The sequence below is a fragment of the Pseudophryne corroboree genome, chromosome 12 (assembly GCF_028390025.1).
Source record: "Pseudophryne corroboree isolate aPseCor3 chromosome 12, aPseCor3.hap2, whole genome shotgun sequence".
Taxonomy (NCBI): Eukaryota; Metazoa; Chordata; class Amphibia; order Anura; family Myobatrachidae; genus Pseudophryne; species Pseudophryne corroboree.
In genome coordinates, this window is record NC_086455.1 from 162805207 (window position 1) to 162830743 (window position 25537).

Below are 25537 nucleotides of genomic sequence, written 5' to 3' on the forward strand. Positions count from 1 at the left end.
CACATAGCAGCACTGGAAGCAGAGGGCGGGGCCTAGACTTTCGTGACAGACGGAGACGAGCGGCCATCTTTAAAAAGGGCGCGTTTATTCCCGCTCCCTATAATCATTATTTAGCGCCTGAATCTATATACAGTATGTATCACTGTAACTGACGCGTCCTCTTGGGGTATGCTCTTATTGTACCACGTGGTATGATGCATTCAATAATAATCCTGAAAATGTATTGTTCCTAAATCAAAGATGGCCGGCACGCCCTCGGTGACATTCAGTCATGTGACCTCATACGTCATGTTACTGTCGACCAATCGCTGAGATGGGAGCTGGTTATGGCTCCCCAGATGGACCAAAACTATTAGGACAGTAACTGCTGGCAGAAGACGTCTGACCGATTCGGCGATGCCAGCGATATTCCTGGCGACGTTGTACGAATATTCGCCCCTCTTCTACATCACTGTGGTGCTGGTCTGCTTCGTAGTGACGTGTGGCCTGGTTCTGGGGTGGTAAGTGGCCAATGAGGGCCTTGTCTGTGCCATCTGCTGTCCCCTCCAGGGCTCACACCATGGTGGCTGGCCCAGGGGGCAGGCAGGAGGACAGTGCCAGGTAGCCAGCTGCTTTCTACTTTGTGGGACTACATGTCCCAGCATTCCCAACCAGGCATGGAATATTATTCACAGGTTATTCCCAGTATGCTGCCATATTTCTGTGGAAGTTCATCCCACGGCAGAAGTAGGTAAAATCCAGGTCCATGCTAATTGCACAGAAAAAGCCAGGTCCATACCATCTAGAAAAAGCCGGGTCCATACCCTATAGAAAGAACAAGCCGGATCCATACCCTATAGAAAGAAAAGCCGGGTCCATACCATATAGAACAAGCCGGGTCCATACCATATAGAAAAAGCCGGGTCCATACCATATAGAAAGAACAAGCCAGATCCATACTCTATAGAAAGAAACATCTGAATACATACCATATAGAAAGAAAAAGTCAGATCCATACCATATAGAAATAGCCGGGTCCATACCATATAGATATAGCCGGGTCCATACCATATAGAAATAAAAAGTTGGATCCATACCCTATAGAAAGAAACAGCTGAATACATACCATATAGAAAGAAAAAGTCGGATCCATACCATATAGAAAAAGCTGGGTCCATAACATATAGAAAGAAAAAGTTGGATCCATACCCTATAGAAAGAAAAAGCCAGATCCATAATATATAGGGGGAAAAACCGGGTCCATACCATATAGAAAAAGCCGGGTCCATACCAAATAGAAAGAAAAACTCGGATCCATACCAAATAGAAAAAGCTGAGTACATACCAAATAGAAAGAAATGGCTGAATCCATACCATATAGAAAGAAAAAGTTGGATCCATACCCTGTAGAAAGAAAAAGCCAGATCCATAATATATAGGGGGGAAAAACCGGGTCCATACCATATAGAAAGAAAAAGCCGGGTCCATACCATATAGAAAGAAAAAGCCGGATCCATACCATATAGAAAGTAAAATCCGGGCCCATACCAAATAGAAACAAACAGCTGAATCCATACCATATAGAAAGATAAAGCCGGATCCATACCATATAGAAAGAAACAGCTGAATCCATACCATATAGGAAGAAAAGGCCGGATCCATACCCTATAGAAAGAAAAAGCTGGATCCATACCATATAGAAAGAAAAAGCCGGATCACAGTAACCTAATAGATGAGGTTGAAAATAGACATTATAATTCCTACACTACTAATAATTCCTGTATTTATAATTCCTACACTACTCAGTATATAACTAGTTAACTATAGTGGCCCATATTAAGTTATGTTTATAGGTCTAAATAACAGCTATTATTCATGCTTATTCTAGCATTCTCTTCCTTCAATTGCTATAACCGTGGATATCTCGTTCAGCTAGGAATTTATCGAATCCATTTTTAAACATATTAACGGAGTCCGCAATTACTACCTTCTCTGGCAGAGAATTCCACATTTTTACTGCCCTTACTGTGAAGAACCCTTTTCTTCATTTGGTTTGAAACTTTCTCTCCTTCAACCTCAGAGGGTGCCCACGTGTCCTGTGTAGCGTCACAACGGAGGGCTGAGGCTGACTGAGGGAAGCCTCAGTTGTAAGGGGCTGGCGTGTAGGTGAACCGTGGAGGTGAGATTAGGTTCCTAGACATGCAGTATGATTATAACACCATGAGCCCGAAGGCGTGACCACAACAACGGAGTAAAATTATAAACAATCAGTTTATTGAACACACAGTATAACTCTTGGCAATGACATATCTTCAACAGTGAGTGCAGAATGAAAATGCAGTACAGTTCCTGAGAGTTGCAACTGGTAATTGAGACTGTGGCTATGCAGAACAAGATAGTAAAGTCCTTGCCAAAATCTCTGCACAGCCCAGTACTTAGTCTTCCAGTGCCATGATCGGGGCCGGAGCTGATGTCAGAAACCCTCCCTCCAAACGCTGGGTCCCTCCTGCGTTTTTCCGGACCCTCCTCAAAGACGGTCAGTTGCCACCCACAAACGCCCTCTTCCTGTCAATCTCCTCGCGTTCGCTGGTGCGATGGAATTTTTACGCACCATCCCATCACTGCCCGGCACTGTGGACGGAGATAAAGTAGCAGCCAATCATCTCTAATGCCCATGTTACAAGCTGTGTTTGAAAAATGTCAGGAGCTGATTGGTTGTTAGTTTATCGTTCTCCACTTTTACCGCTCTCCCGCCAGGTAAGAAGTAAGGCGTTTGGTGGGAAGCGGTAGCCGGGGTGGTGCTGGAGTGGGGAGGAGAGCGTCATGGCCCCCAGAACTCACTCTTATATGAATATTTGGATTTTTGGCTGATTTGGTTTGATTAGGTGCATTCTCCTAAATATTGCTTCCGCCCGCACACAATGGCTGCCACCGCTGTATGTACTTCATATGGTTCTATGTTAGGCTGCTGTATTGCAGAGCGCACAGTGCAATGTTCAGCTCGGTGTCCTTTGTCTCCTGCAGGTTTGGGCTGGAAGTTCCGGTCATACTACGGAACTCCGATGAAACGAGCTCCAATACCTTCATTTCTAAGAGGCAGATGAAACAAGTGAAGAATCCATTCGGCTTGGAAATTGTTAATCCGGATCTTTCCACCATTGGCAGTAAGTGATCCAATGCTACAGCTGGACACGGGGCGTATTTATACAAAAGTGTAACCCGTAGCAACCAAACAATGATTGATGATGAGCCGCTAGAAATACTCCACAATGCACATTTACACTTTAGCACAATTTGGCTTCGTAGCGTCCTAGTATGTAAGGATAAGATAATTATCTATCACATGCTATTTTATAATGTGTGTTTTTGTATCTCTGGACCATTTTATCATATAAAATATTCCATTTTATTTTTAAGTTCATATGCACTTTGGGGCTCATTTACAATTAGGGTGAAATCAGGTAACGGGTTCAAAAGCGCGCCTGGACAAATGCCAGGGGTGCAAATGCAATTGTATTTTCTTGCATGCACAATAGCTATTGGCCGCTTTGCAAAGTAGCGCACAAATGCAGGTCCGCTTTAGGGCCTATTTCATTAATGGTAATTACGTCGGAAGCAGTTTTGAACAAGGGTGGTCAATCCGAGTTGTTCGCTCGCTAGCTACTTTTAGCAGCATTGCAAACGCTAGGCCGCCGCCCCCTGGGAGTGTATCTTAGCTTAGCAGAATAGCGACCGAAAGATTAGCAGAACTGCTACTGAATAATTCTTTGCAGTTTCTGAGTAGCTCCAGACCTACTCCTAGATTACGATCACCTCTGTCCATTTAGTTCCTGGTTTGACGTCACAAACACGCCCTGCGTTCGGCCAGCCACTCCCCCGTTTCTCCAGACACTCCCGCGTTTTTGCCTGACACGCCTGTGTTTTTTAGCACACTCCCGGAAAAATGCTCAGTTACCACCCAGGAACGCTCCTTTCCTGTCAATCACTCGCCGATCAGCAGTGCGACTGAAAAGCGCAGCAGAATCTACAGCAAATCTGCTAAGTTTTTAGTGAAATAACTAAGCGCATGCGCTCTGCATACCATGCACATGCGCATTTAGCAACAAATCGCAGCATAGCGAAAATCGGCAACGAGCAAACAACTTGGAATGACCCCCAATATTCACAGTACAGCGGACCTTTTATTGTTATTGAAACACGGATGCTGCCTAATCTGCGCTTCTTGCATGTTGGTGACATCAAGAGGGAAATTCAGTTCTGAGCGATGTGGGCGGAACACCGCCAAAGCAGGTGGGCGCGGGCACTCTGTGATCAGTAGTTTTGCTTATGTTTCCTAACACCCAAAACAGGTGAGCAGGAAAATGGCGCAGACCTTTCTTTACTGTATTCGGCGGTAATGTGCAGAGCCGGCCGCCACTCAGAATTGAATGCATGCACACAGGGGGGGTCTGAGAGAGAAGGGGTCCTGTGTGCAGTCCCTGTGCGGGCCTCATTCGCAGCACAGTAGACTGTGGCGTTGTTGCACATGTTCCAGGTGACTTCTTTACTGCGCTTGTGTGACTCTCTGGGAAAATGTTCACCGTGCGCTTTTCCCAGTGGATTCTGCAGCGCAGTCGCAAGACTGCACAGAGGTGATTATATAATATGGGTGCACCCGTCGCAGATACGCCACTGATTGCACACATGTGCCAGTTTTATTGTGCATTGATTTGCAGGCCAGGGGGGGTATAAAGGTTGGCACCATCTGATCGGAGAAGTTAGGTTGCAGTTAGGGTGTCAGTGTGCCTATCCCGGCACTTAAGTAGAAATACAAAATTGTATTTTGCAGCACGGGATTATTTAGTGAGCTGTCACCCCCCAACTAAGGGCCTATTTCAGACCTGATCGCAAAAGCAAATTCTTTCTCTAATGGGCAAAACCATGCAGGTGGGGCAAATGTAACATGTGCAGAGAGAGTTAGATTGGGGGGGGGGGGGTTATATTGTTTCTGTGCAGGGTAAATACTGGCTGCTTTATTTCTCTGACATCCATAAAGGATATTAGGGAATCTAGTACGATAGGGGTATAGACTGGGTCCAAAGGAGCCAGTGCACTTTAAATTTCTTCAACTGGGTGTGCTGGCTCCTCCCCTCTATGCCCCTCCCACAGGAGAGGATGCACACTCTGCAGCTCCAGAAAGTTTTCTTCAATTTCTTTTTTCTGTTTGTTATTTTCGGTATTCTGTCTGGGCAGCAGCATACCTGCACCAGGAGAGTTCTCTGCACATGTTACATTTGCTGTCTGGGCAGCAGCATACCTGCACCAGGGGAGTTCTCTGCACATGTTACATCTGCCCCACCTGTAGTGCACATAGGGGGTAATTCCAAGTTGATCGCAGCAGGAAATTTTTTAGCAGTTGGGCAAAACCATGTGCACTGCAGGGGGGGCAGATATAACATGTGCAGAAAGAGTTAGATTTGGGTGGGTTATAGTGTTTCTGTGTAGGGTAAATACTGGCTGCTTTATTGTTACACTGCAAATTAGATTGCAGATTGAACACACCACACCCGAATCTAACTCTCTCTGCACATGTTAAATCTGCCTCCCCTGCAGTGCACATGGTTTTGTCCAACTGCTAAAAAATTTCCTGCTGCGATCAACTTGGAATTACCCCCCATGGTTTTGCCCTTTAGAGAAAAAAATTGCTGTTGCGATCAGGTCTGAATTGGGTCCTAAACCCATTGGCACAAGTCCGGACTGAAAGACGAGTAGTGTAATAGTGTGGACTGTACGGATGATTTTAGATTCCTATCCTTCCAAAGATGCTTGGTCCAGCTGGAGAACTGTTACATCAGAGGTCTCAGTCGGTATGTGTTATACGTACTTATTCTAAGGCTAAGTGCACTAACATTCGTCTTTGGAATGAAAAATGGGAAAGACATAAGGAGGTATTCAATTCGTTTCACCCCCTTCCACACCCATTCTGTTTCTGCTGACGGGTGTGGTATAATCATTTCGGCTCGCTACCCCCGGCGCCCAAAACTTGACACAACTAAACCTGATTACTATGGGCGCAATATGCACGATAACTGGGATCACTTTAGAAAGGAGATTGGGCGTGATACCTCATTTGAATCCCTCCCATAGTGTATTCGGAATAATTATGAGTTAGAGTCAAGTGCGTATGTGCTTTTTACCTGGTCTAGATGCTGCAATCGTACAAATCACCACCACGCTTTTCCAGGTACGCAGTAAGAGAGGAGGGGGCAGTGTGCAGTCTCTGTTTGGGCCTCTCTTCTAGCCAGCTGCGCAGTTGGACTCTAGGAGACCTGGCACCAATTATAGATGCGCCACTGCGCATTTCATAAGGTCACGCTTGCCTGATACAGAGTCAGACTCATCTGCGCCCACTTTTTCTTGCTGATGTGAGTTATATGCCCATCTATGCTGATTATCCCTGCATCTGCGTACAGAAGGCCGGGCTAACCGCTGTGTGTCCAGCCACAGCCACCACCAGTAGTATTGGGACTTACACCCTTCCCATGCTAGGTGATCTGTCTGGAAGAGGCGTCTCATCTCCACCCGCACACAAGTGATTATGGGAGTTGGTCTACACACCCATGACTCTCCCACCAGATGGATCAGTTCCGTGCGAAATGCGTGGTCGCTTTATCCGTGCTTTCAAGCTCCGCCTATGTGCTTATGCCTGGTATAGGGCCTAATTCAGAGTTGATCGCTGCAGCAAATTTGTTAGCAGTTGGGCAAAACCATGTGCACTGCAGGGGGGAGCAGATGTAACATGTGCAGAGAGAGTTAGATTTGGGTGTGGTGAGTTCAAACTGAAATCTAAGTGGCAGTGTAAAAATAAAGCAGCCAGTATTTTACCCTGCACAGAAACAATATAACCCACCCAAATCTAACTCTCTCTGCACATGTTACATCTGCCCCACATGCAGTGCACATGGTTTTGCCCAACTGCTAACACATTTGCTGCTACGATCAACTCTGAATAACCCCCATAGTTCGAGCAGTTTGTAGATATCTACAGGATCCGTTCGCATAACTTCCACTCGTGTCATACTCAGAATCTAGCTATATGTAATCCAAGATACATATGTACATACCCACAGCACTCACTATGGAACCAGAATCTTTATTTTGTCTAGCTTTAGTGTAACGGTTAATGGCGTTGCCCACATATGGAAATTGGGAACTAGCTTTCACCGCGTGAGCCAGCTTCACATAACAGGCAGACGAGGGATCCTCTTTGTGCTAGAACGGAGGAGGTTACTGTAGTTAAATGTGGACAACCCCTATAATTTGAAATCGCTCATATTCAGTGAAATGCTCTAATGGCATGACAGCCCACCTAACCTTTATGGGTGATGTAGGTGGTCAGTGATGTAAGCACAAAAGCTCGATGACCTGTAACAAAGATAAACCAACAGACAAAGAGACGTTTCCTTTCCTGACCTAAACTGCATTTATAGCTCAGTGTGACCTCAAGCACATGTACTGTATATCGTAAGGCCTATTGGGGTCATTCCGAGTTGATCGTTCGCTGCGCAGCGATCAGGCAAAAAAAGGCACTTCTGCTCATGCATATGCAGCGCAATGCGCACGCGCAACGTACTATTACAACGAACGAAGTAGTTTTACACAAGGTCTAGCGAAGCTTTTCAGTCGCACTGCTGGCCGCATAGTGATTGACATGAAGTGGGCGTTTCTGGGTGTCAACTGACCGTTTTCAGGGAGTGGTCGGAAAAATGCAGGTGTGGCTGGGAGAACGCAGGGCGTGTTTGTAACGTCAAATCAGGAACTGAACAGTCTGAAGTGATCGCAAGCGCTGAGTAGGTATTGAGCTACTCTGAAACTGCACAATTTTTTATGTAGCCGCTCTGCGATCCTTTCGTTCGCACTTCTGCTAAGCTAAAATACACTCCCAGTGGGCGGCGGCATAGCGTTTGCACGGCTGCTAAAAACTGCTAGCGAGCGATCAACTCGGAATGACCACCTATGTTCATAAATAACTGCTTAACCGTGCCCAGGTGGTGCCGTTTCTTAGCATAATGGTAAAGATATCCATGCAGGATCTTTGTGTTCTAGAAGAATAGATTTGGGGGGGGGATACTGTATAACTGTGATCACCCATGTGTTTAATGACAATTATTATGTGATGCTAATTAAGCTTTCTTTTGTATTCGTAGCAGGCGTGACACTAAGACCACATTGCCTGGAGAAGTGTGTCCTGTCCTGTTACTGGGGGTGCAGCGTACAGAATGTACAGGGGGCTCTACAGCAACATGTCTACCGTTCCCAGATAAGGACCCCCGGAGCCCTGGAGGACGCTCTGTACAGCGCATACCTGCACAAAGACCAACATGTGTATCCTTCCCGTGTTACCAATACCGTCACCCTAATTCCGCTTTGTTACGGTATTTTGCTCGCTTGGGAAGTCTCACTCTCGCAAACTGAACATCCCGGGATATAAGGCCACACGTTTCCCACTTTCCCACTTTCACTGAATTAGGAAATCCATGAACATTCCATAATAATGAATATTAATGTGCAGAACTCGCACCGTGGGCCTAATTCAGTAAGGATCGCCAAATTTGCTAATCGCAATTCGGCTGATTTATCGAGCGACTGCGCATGCTCAGCGTTCGCATTGCGCACGCACTAGCAAAAACAGTGACTAAAAATGTGTACGCATTGTGATCGCAATACAGCCGCTGTTTGAGTGACAGGAAGCCGGCGTTTCTGGGCGGAAGCCGGCGTTTTCTGGGTGTGTCTGAAAACACGCAGGCGTTTTTAAGGAGGGCCTCTGACGTCAGCGATGACCATGTCCAGCCTCTTGTTTAGCAAAAATTGTGGACGAGCTCGCCTAGAGCAGATAGGAAAAATCTTCCATGTATTAGGAATTGCAGCGATCAGCCCACATATGGCGATGTATTTGCAATTTTTATGATGGGCATTTTTACTCTATTTCTGGGTCCTTACTGAATCGGGCCCAGTATATGCAGCAGCCGTTCTAGTAACTAGGGTGGTCATTCCGAGTTGATCGCTAGCTGCATTCGTTGCTGTGCAGCGATCAGGCAAAAATACGGCACTTCTGCGTATGCGCATCGTACTAATGCAACGAACGAAGTAGTTTCACACACGCTCTTGCGAAGCTTTTCAGTCGCACAGGCAGCCGCAGAGTGATTGACATGAAGTGGGCATTTCTGGGTGTCAACTGACCGCTTTCAGGGAGTGTTCGAAAAAATGCAGGCGTGCCAGGAAAAACGCAGGCGTGGCTGGGCGAACGCAGGGCGTGTTCGTGATGTCATAACAGGAACTGAACAGTCTGAAGTGATCGCAAGCGCTGAGTAGGTTTTGAGCTACTCTAAAACTGCACAAAAAAACTTTGCTGCCGCTCTATGATCCTTTCGTTCGCACTTCTGCTAAGCTAAAATACACTCCCAGTGGGCGGCGGCATAGCGTTTGCACGGCTGCTAAAAACTGCTAGCGAGTGAACAACTCGGAATGACCACCTATGAAAGCAGAGAAATATTATTCTGCGTATCACAAGGGAGAATCATATGTAATATGTCCCGCTATCATCCACCCCTCCTGCCCAGGGTGTAGAAGTACGAGGGGTCCTATGCCCAGACGGGATTACCGTACGGAAAATCCAAGTTGGTTTATATGAACAGTGCCGTAGTCAGCCCAGAATGGATGATGATAGATTACGATATCTGGATGATAGATCAACACAGTCAGTAGGTCGACACCATATGGTCGACGGGTAAAAGATAGTGCTTAAGGTTGACAGGTTCAAAAGTTCGACATCACATTGGTCGACATAAGATTTTGGGTGTTTTTCACATATTTTTAAACTTTTGCTTGATTTAACAAACACGTGGACTACAATTGGGAATAGTAGAACCTTTCCCAACGCATGTCGATTAAAGTGAGCCCGCGAGAGCCTACGTTTGCTATGAATGGGGTCCTAACGTATATCGTGAAACAGAGAAAATAACACCCCGATGTGTCGACCTTGATTGCAGTGCCGACCTTTTGACAATTGCTACTGTCTACCTTATACGTGATGTCCTTTTGGCTCTATCTAATTCCTGTAGATATCCTATACCACACCCTTAGCTTACAGGGAGGTAGATAATAAGATATTATACAGTTATTTTATAACTCCCACTGTCGTGAATGGTTTAGGGGGTGACGTCCACATAGTGAATCAACTTGTAGAATATAACTCCTATAAATAATATCAATATAAACCATTGCTTATAATCGGTGACTTCTGATGTCATCATGTCCGTATTCATTAGGAAAACTTCTGTCTAAGTTATAAGGCCTGCCGTTACTATTGGTTATTATGGATAGCACGTTATCTTGGATATCTATGTCTCTGATGGCACCTCCTGGCACACGGCGTGCCCCTCCCAGCGCTCTGATGATTGCCACTTACTGCCGGAACGAGAGCGGTGACTGCCGGCATTTGGTTAAGGACTGGTTAGTAAATAGGATACGTGGTCGTATCCGCCCTGTTCTGCAGAACTGGAATTACTGACAAAGCACAGAGACTGCCACGTCTGGCTAATTACTCATTGAGAGAATGCATATAGGGCAGCACGGATGGGGTAGTGGTTAGCGTTACTGCCTGCAGCACTGAGGTCGTGGGTTTCATTCCCACCATGGCCCCATCTGTATGGAGTTTGTATGTTCTCCCCGTGCTTGTGTGAGTTTCCTCCCACAATCCAAAACTAGTAGTACATTGGCTCAAAACAAAAATGAATCCTAGTGTGAATGTGTGTGCGTGTACATGTGGTAGGGAATATAGGGTGTCATTCCGACCCGTTCGCTCGCTGCGTTTTAACGCAGCAGAGCGAACGGGTCCCTGCTGCGCAAGCGCCGCCCCTGTAGTGCGCCTGCACATGCGGGACGGCCGAAGGCCGTAGCAGGACAGCGATCGCCTCTGCCTGATTGACGGGCAGAGGCGATCGATGGGCGGGAGGGGGCGAAACGGCAGCGTTTGGCCGCCGTTTCGTAGGCGCGGTCCGACCAACGCAGGCGTGGCCGGACCGAACGGGCTGCGGGCCAGGGAGTGAGGAGTAGCTCCCGGCCAGCACGCTAAAGCTGCGCTGGCCGGGAGTTACTCCTGAAGCCTTTGCACTTCTGCGAGGGGGGGGGGGGCGAACTGACATGCACGCCACACACACACACACACACACTCTCTCTCTCTCTCTCTCTCTCTCGTTGTCAGGACTTATCTTCACTTTGCACTCAGTTGACCTTGGTGCTGGGGCGGGAAGACCTTCTCTCTGAGCCCCCAACCCCCACCACCCAAAAATACTGAGTTCAAGTAAGGCCACCAGGACTCTATTGAGGCAACGCACGAACCACTGTGTTATTGTATCAGCAGTATGGTGCAGTGAGCACAACCCCCCCAATCACTGACAGTATTTTCCTAAACACTCATCCAGCGTCCAGAAACAAAGCAAAGAAGAAATATTAATTCAGCTGCCGGAGGACAAGAAGATAGAAGATTTTGGCCCCGTGCCCCGGACTTGTTATCCGCTTATAGCAGTGCTCACGCTGGCTGATGCGGACAACCGGGAGTTATATCCTATTGTAAGTCCGCTCTCCGTCAGTGTATACGCACACAAGCACTGATGTATACTTTCACCCTTACCGAGTTGTTGTTCTTATTGCCTGTGGTTTTTATTCGGCCTGATCGCATTTCATCCTGACACCCTAAAGGGAAGCCCCTGCCTCGGAGATAGCTATCAGCGGGTTTTCCACACTAGAAAGTCCCCGTCTTTTCTAGTCATACCCACAACCGTTTTACATTGCACCTGTTGTTTTACATTGCACACAGCAGAGGCACACGTTCTGTAGGGCAAGCTTTTGTGGAACTACACATCCCAGCATGCCTGCCACAGTTTTAGCATGCACTAATAGCAGAACTGTGAGAGGGCATGCTGAGATGTGTAGTTCCACAACAGCGAGAGGGCTGCATGTTGAACACTCCTGCTGTAGGCTGAGCCTATATTGATGAGCAGGCAGCCCGGTGACTGAATAGGGACTAGAGATACCCCCCTAAATGCATGCAGTCTGCCCAACATCAGTGATATAATTGTGTTCTAGTAATGGTTGCTCAAGCTGACATAGTCACATTTGTAAATGTCTTTTGGGTCAGATTGTGTTCCTTTCACGCAATGACATTGGCCCTCATTCCGAGTTGATCGCTAGCTGCTTTCGTTCGCAGCGCGGTGATTAGTTGAAAAAGCGGCAATTCTGCACATGCGTAAGGACCGTAGTACGCACGCGCAAAGTACTTTCACACAAAACTGTAGTTTTACACAAGGTCGAGTGACGCTTTTCTGTCGCTCTGTTGATCGGTGAGTGATTGACAGGAAGTGGGTGTTTCTGGGTGATAACTGAGCGTTTTCAGGGAGTGTGCTAAAAAAAACGCAGGCGTGACAGGTAAAAACACAGGCGTGCCTGGGGAAACGGGGGAGTGGCTGGCCGAACGCAGGGCGTGTTTGTGACGACAAACCAGGAACTAAACTGTCTGCAGTGATCGCAAGGTAGGAGTAGGTCTGGAGCTACTCAGAAACTGCATGAAAATTTTTACGTGCAGTTCTGCTAATCTTTCGTTCGCACTTCTGCTAAGCTAAGATACACTCCCAGAGGGCGGCGGCTTAGCGTTTGCACTGCTGCTAAAAGCAGCTAGCGAGCGATCAACTCGGAATGAGGGCCATAGTGATATCTGGGCAAATCGTGACCTAGAAATTGTGTTTTGCATTCACTTTCACTCTTTCTACTAAGTTGTTCTTCTTGGACATTAAGGGGTCATCACACACTGCAAATGACACCCCACCCCAGCCCCTGCTGGTGAGCCAGGCTCCTCATTCCTCTTACAACATGGAAGGGACTGAGATTAATGTTCTCCAGCTTTTGTTTAGTACACAATGTAACAAACTCTATGGAGGCTTCCTAAACCACTTGCAGCTAATCCTTTGCCACCCTGCAACCAATCAACCCGAGCAATAGTCCCATGCTATCATTGTAGAGGAGAGAGAAGCCGTCTGCTGTGCATCTTTTTTAAACCCCTCTTGTGTTGTCACACTAGGGGCTGCCCTTGGTCTTCCCCCAGTCCTCAGCTGGGGAGTGGCCCCAGCAGGCCTGCTAGAGCAGGACATATCACGGTGTGACGCCTACTGCTTGCATATAGGGGGTCATTCCGAGTTGTTCGCTCGCAAGCTGCTTTTAGCAGCATTGCACACGCTAAGCCGCCGCCTACTGGGAGTGAATCTTAGCTTCTTAAAATTGCGAACGAAAGATTCGCATTATTGCGAAAATACATCTCTGTGCAGTTTCTGAGTAGCTCGAGACTTACTCGGCATCTGCGATCAGTTCAGTGCTTGTTGTTCCTGGTTTGACGTCACAAACACACCCAGCATTCGCCCAGACACTCCTCCGTTTCTCCAGCCACTCCCGCGTTTTTCCCAGAAACGGTAGCGTTTTTTCCCACACACCCATAAAACGGCCAGTTTCCGCCCAGAAACACCCACTTCCTGTCAATCACATTACGATCACCAGAACGAAGAAAAAACCTCGTAATGCCGTGAGTAAAATACCTAACTGCATAGCAAATTTACTTGGCGCAGTCGCACTGCGGACATTGCGCATGCGCACTAAGCGGAAAATCGCTGCGATGCGAAAAAATTTACAGAGCGAACAACTCGGAATGACCTCCATAGATGGAACAGATATTCTGGCATATTACAGAATAGATAAGGGGTTAGGGCAGGACCAGGTGTCGGGTCTGAGCTGTGTGTATCTGCAGTGTAATGTCGCTGAGGTAATTACGAAGGAGGAAGGGAAGACTGAACAAGAGAAGCTGTAAGTATTGCTCAGACAGTGTACAAACAATGGGGGTAATTCAGACCTGATCGCTCGCTAGTATTTTTTTGCAGTCCAGCGTTCGGATAGTCGCCGCCCACTGGGGAGTGTATTCTAGCTGTGCAAGTGTGCGATCGCATGTGTAGCAGAGCTGTACAAACTGATCTTGTGCAGTCTCTGCGCAGCCAAGGAGTTACTCAGCCGCTGCGATCACTTCAGCCTGTCCGGGACCAGAATTGACGTCAGACACCCGCCCTGCAAACGCCTGGACACGCCTGCGTTTTTCCAACCACTCCCAGATAACGGTCAATTACCACCCACAAACGCCCTCTTCCTGTCAATCTCCATGCGATTGGCTGTGCGAATGGATTCTTCGTAAAACCCATCGCACAGCAACAATTCGCTTTGTACCCGTGTGACGCACATTGCGGTGCATGCGCAGTTCTGACCTGATAGCAGCGCTGCAAAAAAAACGCTAGCGAGCGATGAGGTCTGAATTACCCCCAATGTGTGAAGAACATGATCTTTGTGGGTGAGAAATGCTCTAACATGGCCAACATTGTGAGAAATATTATGAACTGCTAAGACCGTTGATGTCAGCAGTTGTCCAAGATATTTCTCCTTTTGTTCACACAGTTCCTGTATAATACTTATCTTACTAATTCTGTGTCGTGGGTTGTACTTTGGTCATACAGACCACCAGCATTATCCATCAATCACAACACACGCCGTCCAAATGCCAAGCGACTCAACAGTCCAGGGCAGATGCGTCTTTCCCAATGTATGCCCCAACAATGATTTGTGGGTGACGTTTTAGGACTGCAAGCTGTGCCACATGGACGCCCCCCTTTCCTGTTTCAGAATTAGGGGAGCCTTGCTCCCTTTGTACACAGGATCTTCCAAAAAGCAACAACTGATTCACCTGAGCTGGTGAACCTGTGTTCCCGGATTCTGAGCTTGATAGGACAAGGGTGTAGTTTGGCATCTTGCTGACAAAGCCATCTCCCTAATCAGCAGGGGCTTAGGAAGCTCTGTACATGTATGAAATAACTAGTCTAGGTGATTTCCAGCTTCCCAGCCAGGTCTGCTGACCGGTATATTCCGTGTTTTCCAGTCACAGAGCATCATGACCCAGCGTGATACTCCTGCCAGTAAGTAGAGGCTTAGAGTTCAGCCAGAACCCTCCCTGCCTCACTGACAGCGCATTTCCTGCACTGCTGATAACGCCGTGAGTAAGAGGCATCTCCACACCAGTCAGCTGGCTGTCTGCGGCCACACATGCTGCAATAACGCTGCCATAGTGTGGGGAGATGTATCAAAGCTTCCAGATAAATAAAGGGGTCTAAGTACTAAGGCCCTCATTCCGAGTTGATCGCTCGCTAGCTGCTTTTAGCAGCAGTGCAAACACTAAGCCGCCGCCCTCCGGGAGTGCATCTTAGCTTAGCAGAAGTGCGAACTAAGGGATCGCAGCGCTGCTACAAAAAAAGATTGTGCAGCTTCAGAGTAGCTGGAGACTTACTCCTAGCTAGCGATCACTTCAGACTGTGTAGTTCCTGTTTTGACGTCACAAACACGCCCTGCGTTCGGCCAGCCACGCCTGCGTTTTTATCCGACACGCCTACGTTTTTACACACACTCCCCGAAAACGGTCAGTTGCCTCCCAGAAACCCCCACTTCCTGTCAATCACTCTGCGGCCAGCAGTGCGACTGAAAAGCGTCGCTAGACCTTGTGTAAAACTGCATTGGCTTTTGTGAAAGTACGACGCGCGTGCGCATTGCGTCCCATACGCATGCGCAGAAGTGCCGTTTTTTTGCCTGATCGCTGCGCTGCGAACAACAGCAGCTAGCGATCAACTCGGAATGACCCCCTAAGCCTTGGAGAGAGATAAAGTACCAACCAACCAGCTCCCAACTGTCATTTTACACGCTGTGTTTAAAAAAATGACACGAGCTGTTTGGACGGTACTTTATCTCTTTCCATTTTATCTCCACACTTTGACAAATCTTCCCCGCAGTGTGAGGTCATTAATAACGCAATCCAAACCCTATGGAATCATTATCGAGCAGTGACTGGGAGGTCACAGGAGGGGGGTGTATACAAAGAAGCACAGAGGTGGGAGTGACACAGGCGTGTCGGGGAAGGCGGTTTTACACAGAGACACTGACGCGCTCACATAGGCGGCCATACTTATACGGAGAATCTGCTCCTGCCGTATCGCTGGTGCAAGTTCCAACACACCAAGTAATAATTCATCAACGATGGACGCCGCGTTCCGTCCTTGCACATTTGGGACGCACAGACATACACCAGGGAAGGGCTTCGTAGTGTCATTACCATACACTGGTGCGACTGCTGCAAAAGACACGGTTGTATCCAACTGGGAATGAACCCCCCTAAAAGTCCAAAGGAAATGAAAGAGCCCCTCCGCCCGGTGAATGGCTAGATCCATAGAATTTGTCCATTCATCTATTTCAGCAGTTTAAGGACCTTATTCAGGTTTGTTAGCAAACCAAAAAAGCACTCTAATGGGCAAAACCATGTGCAGTGCAGGTGGGGCAGATGTAACATGTGCAGAGAGAGTTAGATTTGGGTGGGGTGTGTTCAAACTGAAATCTAAATTGCAGTGTAAAAATAAAGCAGCCAGTATTTACTCTGCACAGAAACAATACAACCCACCCAAATCTAACTCTCTCTGCACATGTTACATCTGCCCCACCTGCAGTGCACATGATTTTGCCCATAAGTCTGCTTTTTTTGGTTTGCTAACAAACCTGAATAATCCGCTAAAATCACTTGTCATAAAGGATACCAGAAGAGTATATAGCAGTTCAGTCTACACTCTACTGCAGTTTATGTGGGTTGGGTCAGAAGACCGACAGCGGAATCCCGATGGCTTCCGGGGTAAGTATTCCACCCTAACCCAACCCCTCCTGTAGCCTATCCTTAACCTCCTGCAGCCTACCCCTAACCCTCTCCCACCCCCACAGCCTAACCTTAACCCCCTCCACAGCCTAACATTAACCCCACTCCCCCGCGGTCTAACCCTAACCTCCCACAGCCTGACCCTAACCCAACCCCTCCTGCAGCCTATCCTTAACCTCCCGCAGTCTACCCCTAACCCTCTCCCACCCCCACAGCCTAACCTTAACCCCCTCCACAGCCTAACATTAACCCCCCTCCCCGCAGTCTAACCCTAACCTCCCACAGCCTGACCCTAACCCAACCCCTCCTGCAGCCTATCCATAACCTGCTTCTGCAGCCTAACCCTCGCCCATCGCCGCACCCTAACTCTAACTGCCCCCCACCACCACCACCCTTCTGCAACCTATCGCTAACATCCCGCTCCCGCAGCCTAAACCCCAACCCCAGTACTTACCTTCAGGATCCCACTGGCAGTCTTCTGACTGTCGGAATATAACCACATCTCATCTATGCACATTGGAAGAAGGTTATAGATGAGATGTGGATAATGAAGAAAGCTTGTTTGTTCATCAGTAGTTTGGTTTAAGCTTGGCATTTTGGATGCTTCTTTACACCCCACAACACAACTACTGCCATTTTTTTATTTTATTTTACGTTTGTTAAAGGCAAGAATCGCCCTTAGTGGTGTCTTCATTCTCCTCGTATTATGCGTTGCTCCATTGTGAAGTTCTCTGACGTCACTGGCTCCTAGTGAATGGTTGCAGTATTCTTCTATTGGTTCAGCCACAAAGCGGCTGCTTCTACTCCAGCTAGGGATGTACCGTTATACCGCGCAGAGTCTTTCACAGCTGTCCCTCCATCTCTCTATTGAGCCAGAGGGACCATTTATTGTTGCCAGTATTCTGTGTCCGTGACCCAACAATGGGGGTAATTCCAAGTTGATCGCAGCAGGAAATTTTTTAGCAGTTGGGCAAAAGCATGTGCACTGCAGGGGGGGGGGGGGGGGGGGGCAGATATAACATCTGCAGAGAGAGTTAGATTTGGGTGGGTTATTTTGTTTCTGTGCAGGGTAAATACTGGCTGCTTTATTTTTACACTGCAATTTAGATTGCAGATTGAACTCACCACACCCAAATCTAACTCTCTCTGCACATGTTATATCTGCTCCCCCTGCAGTGCACATGGTTTTGCCCAACTGCTAAAAAAATTCCTGCTGCGATCAACTTGGAATTACCCCCAATGTTCCCATCAGTGTCCAGGGGAAGTACAGAGGTACGGGGATCAGTGATCCCTACACCGGCGCGCTTTTCAGAGTGTGACGTATCTCATGTCGTAACGAAACACTTCACAGATCATCGCATGAAAATAACCAAGCTTGTATACAATGGCTTCCAGTCTGCCCTTTTCTTTACACTGGATTTTTTGTTGCTGTGACAGGTGTCAATGCTGAGCGTGATTCATATTCCTGACAGAAGTTACCGGCTCCCGAGCAGGATCATTTATCAGTATCTCCTGACCGCGCAAGGTCAATATTACGACCTTAAGGTAAGACGCTCTCTAGGAACTGGCGGAAAGGTCACCGGGTTTTTGGATGTGGAATAAAACCGTAGATTAGGGTGAAGGTTTTGAAGCCCCTGAGCTCTCCTCCGACAGGCAGCGTGCAGGCCACAACAACAAACCCACGACTACATTGTGCAGAAGCGGGAAACACAGCCAATGTTGTGTGAATAATGTTAAGTGGACCCACTGGATTCCATAAAATCCAGACCTTCCTTACGTAAACCTTTTAAAGATGGATTCCATTTAGAATATTCATTTTTGGGTTGTATTTTTCAGCGTCTGTTATCTTGCATTAATTAGTGGCTTTGGAAAAGCAGAGACAGGCAACATGGATATTTATTTCTGCAGGAGCCTCCGAGAGGGCCCTTCAGTCCAGAAGGGGGCGCAAATTATCCTTGGGTAGGCGATGACATTATGAGATCAGATTAGCAGAGCAAAGTGTTCGCACATCGCAAATGCACAAGTTTGAATGACCGTGCTGTGCTTTGCAATTTGGACAAATGGATGCACTAGTATAAATAAAGCAATGTGGATACACTTTTATCTGAGGTTCATAATCCTATATAATAAAAGGCTAACGCTGTTCCTCACCTCTATGGGGGGAATTCAATTGTTGCTCCATTCGGCCTGACATAACGGTTATGTTGTTCCGTCATTTTGACGGGCTGGTAACTGGTTGTCCCACTATAATGCAATGGGGAGAAAGTACTCCATTACATTTTACTTTTCAACAAGCTGTAGAGGAAAGCTAGCTGCGGCTTGTGCGGTAGATGTTATCCACACGCATTATACATTAATATGTATATTTCTTGGGTGTAACTGTCCTTATTGTGCTTTACCTAGCAACTTTATATGTCTGCGAGTGATAAGCCAGCAGAGACGACGGAGGTCACGAGAGAAGACGACTCCTGGGAGAGGGACAAGGAACTGCTTCAGAAGTTGGGACTGTCAGACGATGATCTGCAGGAAGACAGCGGCAAGGACTGCGTTGTGTGTCAGAACGACACCGTGAATTGGGTACTGTTACCGTGTCGGCACGTGTGTCTGTGTGACGGATGCTTAATGCGATTTCAGCACTGCCCGATGTGCCGCCAGTTCATACAGGAATCCTTTCCTTTACGCAACAGGACTCCACCAACCGGGTGACGAAGCTCTGCAGGCCGTATCCGCTATTTTCCGAAGACAGAGGGCTCTGTTCACTAGGGGGCGGGTTTTTCAAAGCTGGGACAACCAATAAAAATCGGTGGCTTGGAAAACCCGGCGTTTAGGAAAGAAGGCCCGGAAAGACTTGGAATCCTGATATGCTAGGTGTATGGCATTGCTCTGTCATAGCCAGTGCTCAGGCCAGTACTGTATAAATAACATCATTTCACCTGCCCAAGTCCCTATACTGAAAGGCTTACTCACCCCCCTACTCACACTGCAGGCAGCCATTTCTGTGAGTGGGACCAGTATTTTTGAGGATGCCGGTGATTGGCTCACTGGAAATGGGTGGCAGAGCAGAGTGACCGGACAGGTCAATGGCTCCTAGTAAATTGAGGCGGTCTCCCCTGGAATAATGGTTCAGCCCACACTATGGCTGCTCCGCTATGGATAGGCTGTGAGATGAAGTACGTGTTTGAAGGAATATTTATAACGTGTTTTAATTATATTACTCCTGTATGTCCAGCAAAGGTAATTAATTGAGATCTTCCATTTCATAGTTAAATCTTATAACTCTGCCAGAACTTTGCGCACTTATGTACCTCTGTCAGTGTGAACCGCACAAGCAGGATCGGACTGGACCACAGCAGTACAGGGGAAATCCCTGGTGGTTCCCACTGCCTGAGGCCATCACCCCCTCCTCTAATGTCCGTTTCCAGACCATGCAGTCTGCTAGAGGGTCAGTTACCTGGCAGAGCAGGAACATGGGTGAACGTGGCTGCTTGGTCTGTTCCTATAGAAACTACACCAAGATTCGTCCTTCCGACCAATCAAAATTAGCGGTTAGGTCAACAGATCAAATGTTTTCTTGTGCGAAAATAATATTTAAAATATAGCGTATTACAAACTAAGAATGTAGTTGTAAAATACATAAAGAGTAACTAACACTTGGGACATCCCAGGGGTAATAACTTAGATAACTGAACCTATATTTTTGCAATAGCATGTATTTAGTCTTTACTATACCTAATGAAGTTCTTACTGAGATATAGACACCGGCTGTGTATGGGGATCCCCTTTCATATGTAGAGTACACAAGGCCGGTTCTACATCTTGTGGTGCCCGGTGCGAAAGTTTCCACTGGCGCCCCCCCAGTGGTAAAACAGTTAGTGCGCGCCAAAGGCGAGCGTCAAAAAATAGGGGCATGGCTTCATAGGGGAGGGGTGTGCCCCCAGTAGCTGTGCCCCCTGTAGCTATGTCCCCAGTTGATTTGCCCCAAGTAGTTGTGCCCCCAGTTGATTTACCACCAGTTGATTTGCCCCCAGTAGATTTGCCCCCTGTAGCTATGCCCCCAGTAGATTTGCCCCCTGTAGCTATGCCCCCAGTAGGTTTGCCCCAGTGGTTGTGCTCCCTATAGCTATTCCCCCAGTAGATTTGCCCCAGCAGTTGTGCCCCTTAGTAGCCGCTTACAAACACACACAAAAAACAATACTTACCAACCCCGCATCTGCTTCCCGACCGCTGCTGCTGCTCCGTCTGGCCGCCCGCGGCTCCTCTCTATGGGAGAGACGTCATGACGTCTCTCCCATAGCAGTGCCGCACAGACACTAGAGGTCAATAATGACCTCTAGCATCTGACAGGTGCGCCGGCTACAGCGGACGCCCACACAGCCCACAGCGTCTGCTGCAGCCGGGGTGCGGGTAGGCGGCGGGCGCCTGTGGGGTGACTGCGGCCACACACCCAGGCCACATGCCCCGGGCGCAGGCACTGCTTGCCCGCACCAAGAACCGCTCCTGAGAGTACATTAATGTAGAATATACAGACAGGATCACCATCATGTTCTCAATTATTATACATATGTTGCATTATACTGCTCTCCCAGGACTATGGTGCATTCACCACAAAGCATAATGTGGTTTATATCTCAAGAACTATCAATACTTACTATATATAAAGGGATCAGGGTCGAATTGGGCCATGGGTACAGGGGAAACCCCCGGTGGGCCCCACTTTCTGAAGGCCCACCTCTTCTAGGAATCAGGTTCCACGCCGTGCACTTGAATTATACATTATACATGTTTCCTTATACTGCACAGGACTATGGTGTATTTCTACATTGCATTGCTGTTATTCATCTGGTACATTATCATGCATGCATTAGCAGCGTTTACTATATATATTTATAAGGGGCCCCAGACCATGCACTCTATAATGGCTAGCTAAGCCTCCGTGAAGGCTGGCCACACTCTCAACTATGGGCCACTATCATTGCATTACCCGGAGGGCCCTTCACACCCCAGTCTGACACTGAAAGGGGCCCGGCCTGTGCCCTGTAGTATCATTGTTGTTTACAGGCTACATCCTGTCTAATGGTGACCTCACCCTATAAGCATGGCGCCCTACCACTGCATTTCCCCGGTAGACCCTCCATACCCCAGTCCGGCACTGCGCCCATCCGCGCTGTTCATCTAGGAGCATTTTATGTCTGGCTGGTGCCCTTGCCTATTGCTTTCATTGTCTAATGTGCGTTACGTCCTTCATGACTAATTGCTGCCTGGTGACGCTTAGGTTTTGTCATTTCGAAGTTGTGCGTCTTCTGATCGCTGCAATATGTCATTTACAGAGAGGATCTAAACCATAGACTGAAGAGTATTATTAACTTTTATATATAAGGTGCCACACGGGTTCCGTAACACCGTACATAGGGGGTAATTCCAAGTTCATCGCAGCAGGAATTTTATTAGCAGTTGGGCAAAACCATGTGCACTGCAGGGAGGCAGATGTAACATGTGCAGAGAGAGTTAGATTTGGGTGGGGGGTGTTCAATCTGCAATCTAATTTGCAGTGTAAAAATAAAGCAGCCAGTATTTACCCTGCACAGAAACAAAATAACCCACCCAAATCTAACTCTCTCTGCACATGTTACATCTGCCCCCCCTGCAGTGCACATGGTTTTGCCCAACTGCTAACAAAATTCCTGATGCGATCAACTTGGAATTACACCCATAGTGCATATAACATAAAGCAAAATTACATGTCACGTGGGAGATCAAACAGGACAGTTGTAGACCGGTTCACAGATATACCAATATACATAATAACATAGCTATAATCTGCAGACTCCATAATTACCTGGACACCATAGAGGGAGAGAGGGCCCTGCTTGTAAGAACTTTCGTCTAAAGGGTACAGGACTGTGACAAGGGTTTAATGTGTCATCACGGGTTTGTTTTAACTCCTATTTATATCTAAGCCCCATAGACCTGGGGCCCCCTTATATCTAAGCCCAGCCTGTAAGAGAAGTGTCGGATTTGTGAGGTCTACTGAGGTAATTAATATGCTATAAGGCTAGTGACTGGAGAACGTACGCCCGGGATTTCCCGCTCAGCTGTCTGGGAAGATATTACGTTGCCTCGTGTGACCAGAGAAACTTTTCTCAGCTGATATTATCTCAAATAAAAGTCATTTTGTTTTTGCCTTAGTATTATTATCTTTTATTTATAAGGTGCCACAAAAAAGTACACAGCACGATACAAAGGAAACGTGAAACATTTCACAACGCCCGGCAGAATGCCGTAGCATAAGTGCCAAGCATTAATATCGCACCACGGACTGGCGCAGGGCTGGGCAACTCACTGCCGCTAGCAGGAGTCACTAGTGGGAGTCATCTCACTGATCCTTTACCCAGCATAGGGGTGATTCAGGGACGCTGAAGGGGAGAAGGAGACAAGGGGGTGGAGCACTGGTGTCCTGTAGTGTGCAAGGGAGGAACAAGAGGGAGAAGGGCCCTGCCTGTAAGAGCTTACACACTAAGAGTAAGAGAAGAACAGTTGGAGGGTGACCTCGGAAGCATAAATGGAGGAGGGTTGGGGAAGTATCGAGTTATTACGAGGACTGGTGCACTGCAATAAAAAGGTATTGAAGAGCATGATGCTTAAAACTGGGGAGGACGTTTGAGAGTCTGATTGAGAGAGAGGAGTTCCTGAAGATGGGAGCACCTCTTAAGAGGAAGGCGTGCGAGAAAAGAAGGGAGAAGAGTGGAGGAGAGGCACAGTTCTGAGGAGGAGCGGATATGGCGGGAAAGCCATTCAGGGTGCCCCACGCCCCCAAAAAATCACCCCACAACTGACATACCTAATAAATGTTTAGGTCTTACCTTAATTGTGCCTTGTTATATGTACAGTAAGAAGATGCTAGGATCCCTACTTAAAATCATTAGGGACAGGCGGGGAGAGGTGCAATTCTAGGCTGAAGGAGCCTCATACCTTCAAGTATACATATAAATACACAATAAAGGATATATAGGGGAGCCCTAGACTGCGCACCCTAACTAAATTATGTAATAAGGTGCTGCCCTGCTGAGACTTATAGTGCCACACACAAAGAGAAAAAAGATGCAGGTGCACTCTTCAAACATTACTAATTAGAATTATTATACATTTTGCAATAAATTTTGCAGTAAATAGAGGTTTTTAGCATAATCTTGGCCATGGTTATGGGCTTACCCACCACGTCCAGGTGCCCTCATCCAGTAAGTCCCTAACATTCTAAGGATTCAAGTCCGGGGCGTGGAACACCCCCAAACCAGCCAAGCCAATCCCCTCCGGGCAGAGCCGGCCATAGGCAAACTAGGCAATTGCCTAGGGCATTTGATATGCCTAGGGGCATCAGTAGCTTCTGCTGATTAAAATGATATGCGGCATGCCTATATTCTGTGTGTAGAATTTCATATGCAGATACAGCCACAGTCTCACACAGTATATAGGCATGCTGCATATCATTTTAATCAGCAGAAGCTGCTTGTGCGTCCTGGCCACATAACAATGCAAATAAGATGCATAAAAAAAGGTGCCCGACGTTAGCAATGAGGCAAGATTTATGAGGACACATCTGTATCCAAGCAGAGGCAGAGGTCACAGTGTTAGTGGCAGTGTGCATGTGAGTGGGTTGGCTGTGCAGTAGTGTTCGGAATATGTGTAAGGAGCATTATGTGTGTCATGTTAAAATGCATTAACAATGTGCAACATATATGTAAGGGGCACTATGTGTGTCATGTGTATAAGAGCATTAATAATGTGCGGCATATGTGTAACGGTACTAATGTATGTGTGTCATTATGTGTATAGGGGCACTAATAATGTGCAGCAAATGTGTAGGGGCACTATGTGTGTCATTATGTGTATAAAGGCATTAATAATGTGCGGCATATGTGTAAGGGACATTATGTGTATAAGGGCATTAATAAAGGTTGTCATAATGTGTAAGGCGCATTATTTTTATAAGGACATTAATAATGTGTCTCATGTGTAAGGGGCATTACTGTGTGGAATTATGTGTATAAATGCATTACTAATGTGTGGCATTATGTGTATAAGGTGCTCTACTATGTGGCGTTTCGTATAGAAAGGGCACTACTGTGTCGTCTAATGTGAATAAAGAGCAATAGGGTGTGGTGTAATGTGAATAAGGAGCAATTCAGTGTGATGTAATGTGAATAAGGGGCTCTACTGTGAGGAGTAATATTTATAAGGTAAAGTGATACTACTGTGGGATGTAATATGAATTATGGACACTATCGCATGATCAAATGTGAATAAAGTTGCAGTACTGTGTGGCGGAATTGGGGTTACTATTGTGTGGTCATGCCCCTTGCCAGCAAAAACACACCCCTTTTTGGGCTGTGCGAACTGTTCCTATTTAAAATATAAGGGGTACAAACACCAAAATAAGGACAACTATGGGTGAGTGGTGATGGTGCTGGGAAAGAGGTGCAAGGTCAGAGGTGGAACCAGCAGTGGTGCTAGGGGGCACCAGCCAAAATCTTGCCTAGGGCATCATATTGGTTAGGGCCGGCTCTGCCTCCGGGGCATCAAACTAGGGGAGTAAGTGAAAATTTCTAGTGCCATTGTTAACCTGGCAACAAGAGAAAGGTAAGACATGCAATTCACTGTGTACTACCATAGGCAAAAGCAGGGGGGTGTCCGGTTGCCCGGAGTTCCCCCCCCCCCCCTCCTCCTCTTGACAAGTGGCTCTATTGATGACAA

At 47.3% G+C, this 25537-nt stretch overlaps 1 protein-coding gene across 2 annotated transcripts; it reads left to right on the top strand.

Moving 5' to 3' along the window:
* On the top strand, window positions 1-24757 carry CGRRF1 (cell growth regulator with ring finger domain 1). 2 transcript variants are annotated; one of them, XM_063948380.1, is made up of 6 exons: window positions 1-132; window positions 3004-3143; window positions 8166-8343; window positions 11442-11589; window positions 18227-18334; window positions 19193-24757. In XM_063948380.1, the coding sequence occupies exons 2-6, from the start codon at window positions 3080-3082 to the stop codon at window positions 19493-19495; spliced, it is 801 nt and encodes a 266-aa protein (XP_063804450.1). In that variant the 5' UTR covers window positions 1-132; window positions 3004-3079; the 3' UTR covers window positions 19496-24757. The 2 variants fall into 2 exon arrangements, with proteins under 2 accessions (XP_063804450.1, XP_063804449.1); XM_063948379.1 differs by lacking the exon at window positions 1-132 and adding an exon at window positions 213-500.
* The last annotated feature ends 780 nt before the right edge of the window (window positions 24758-25537 follow it).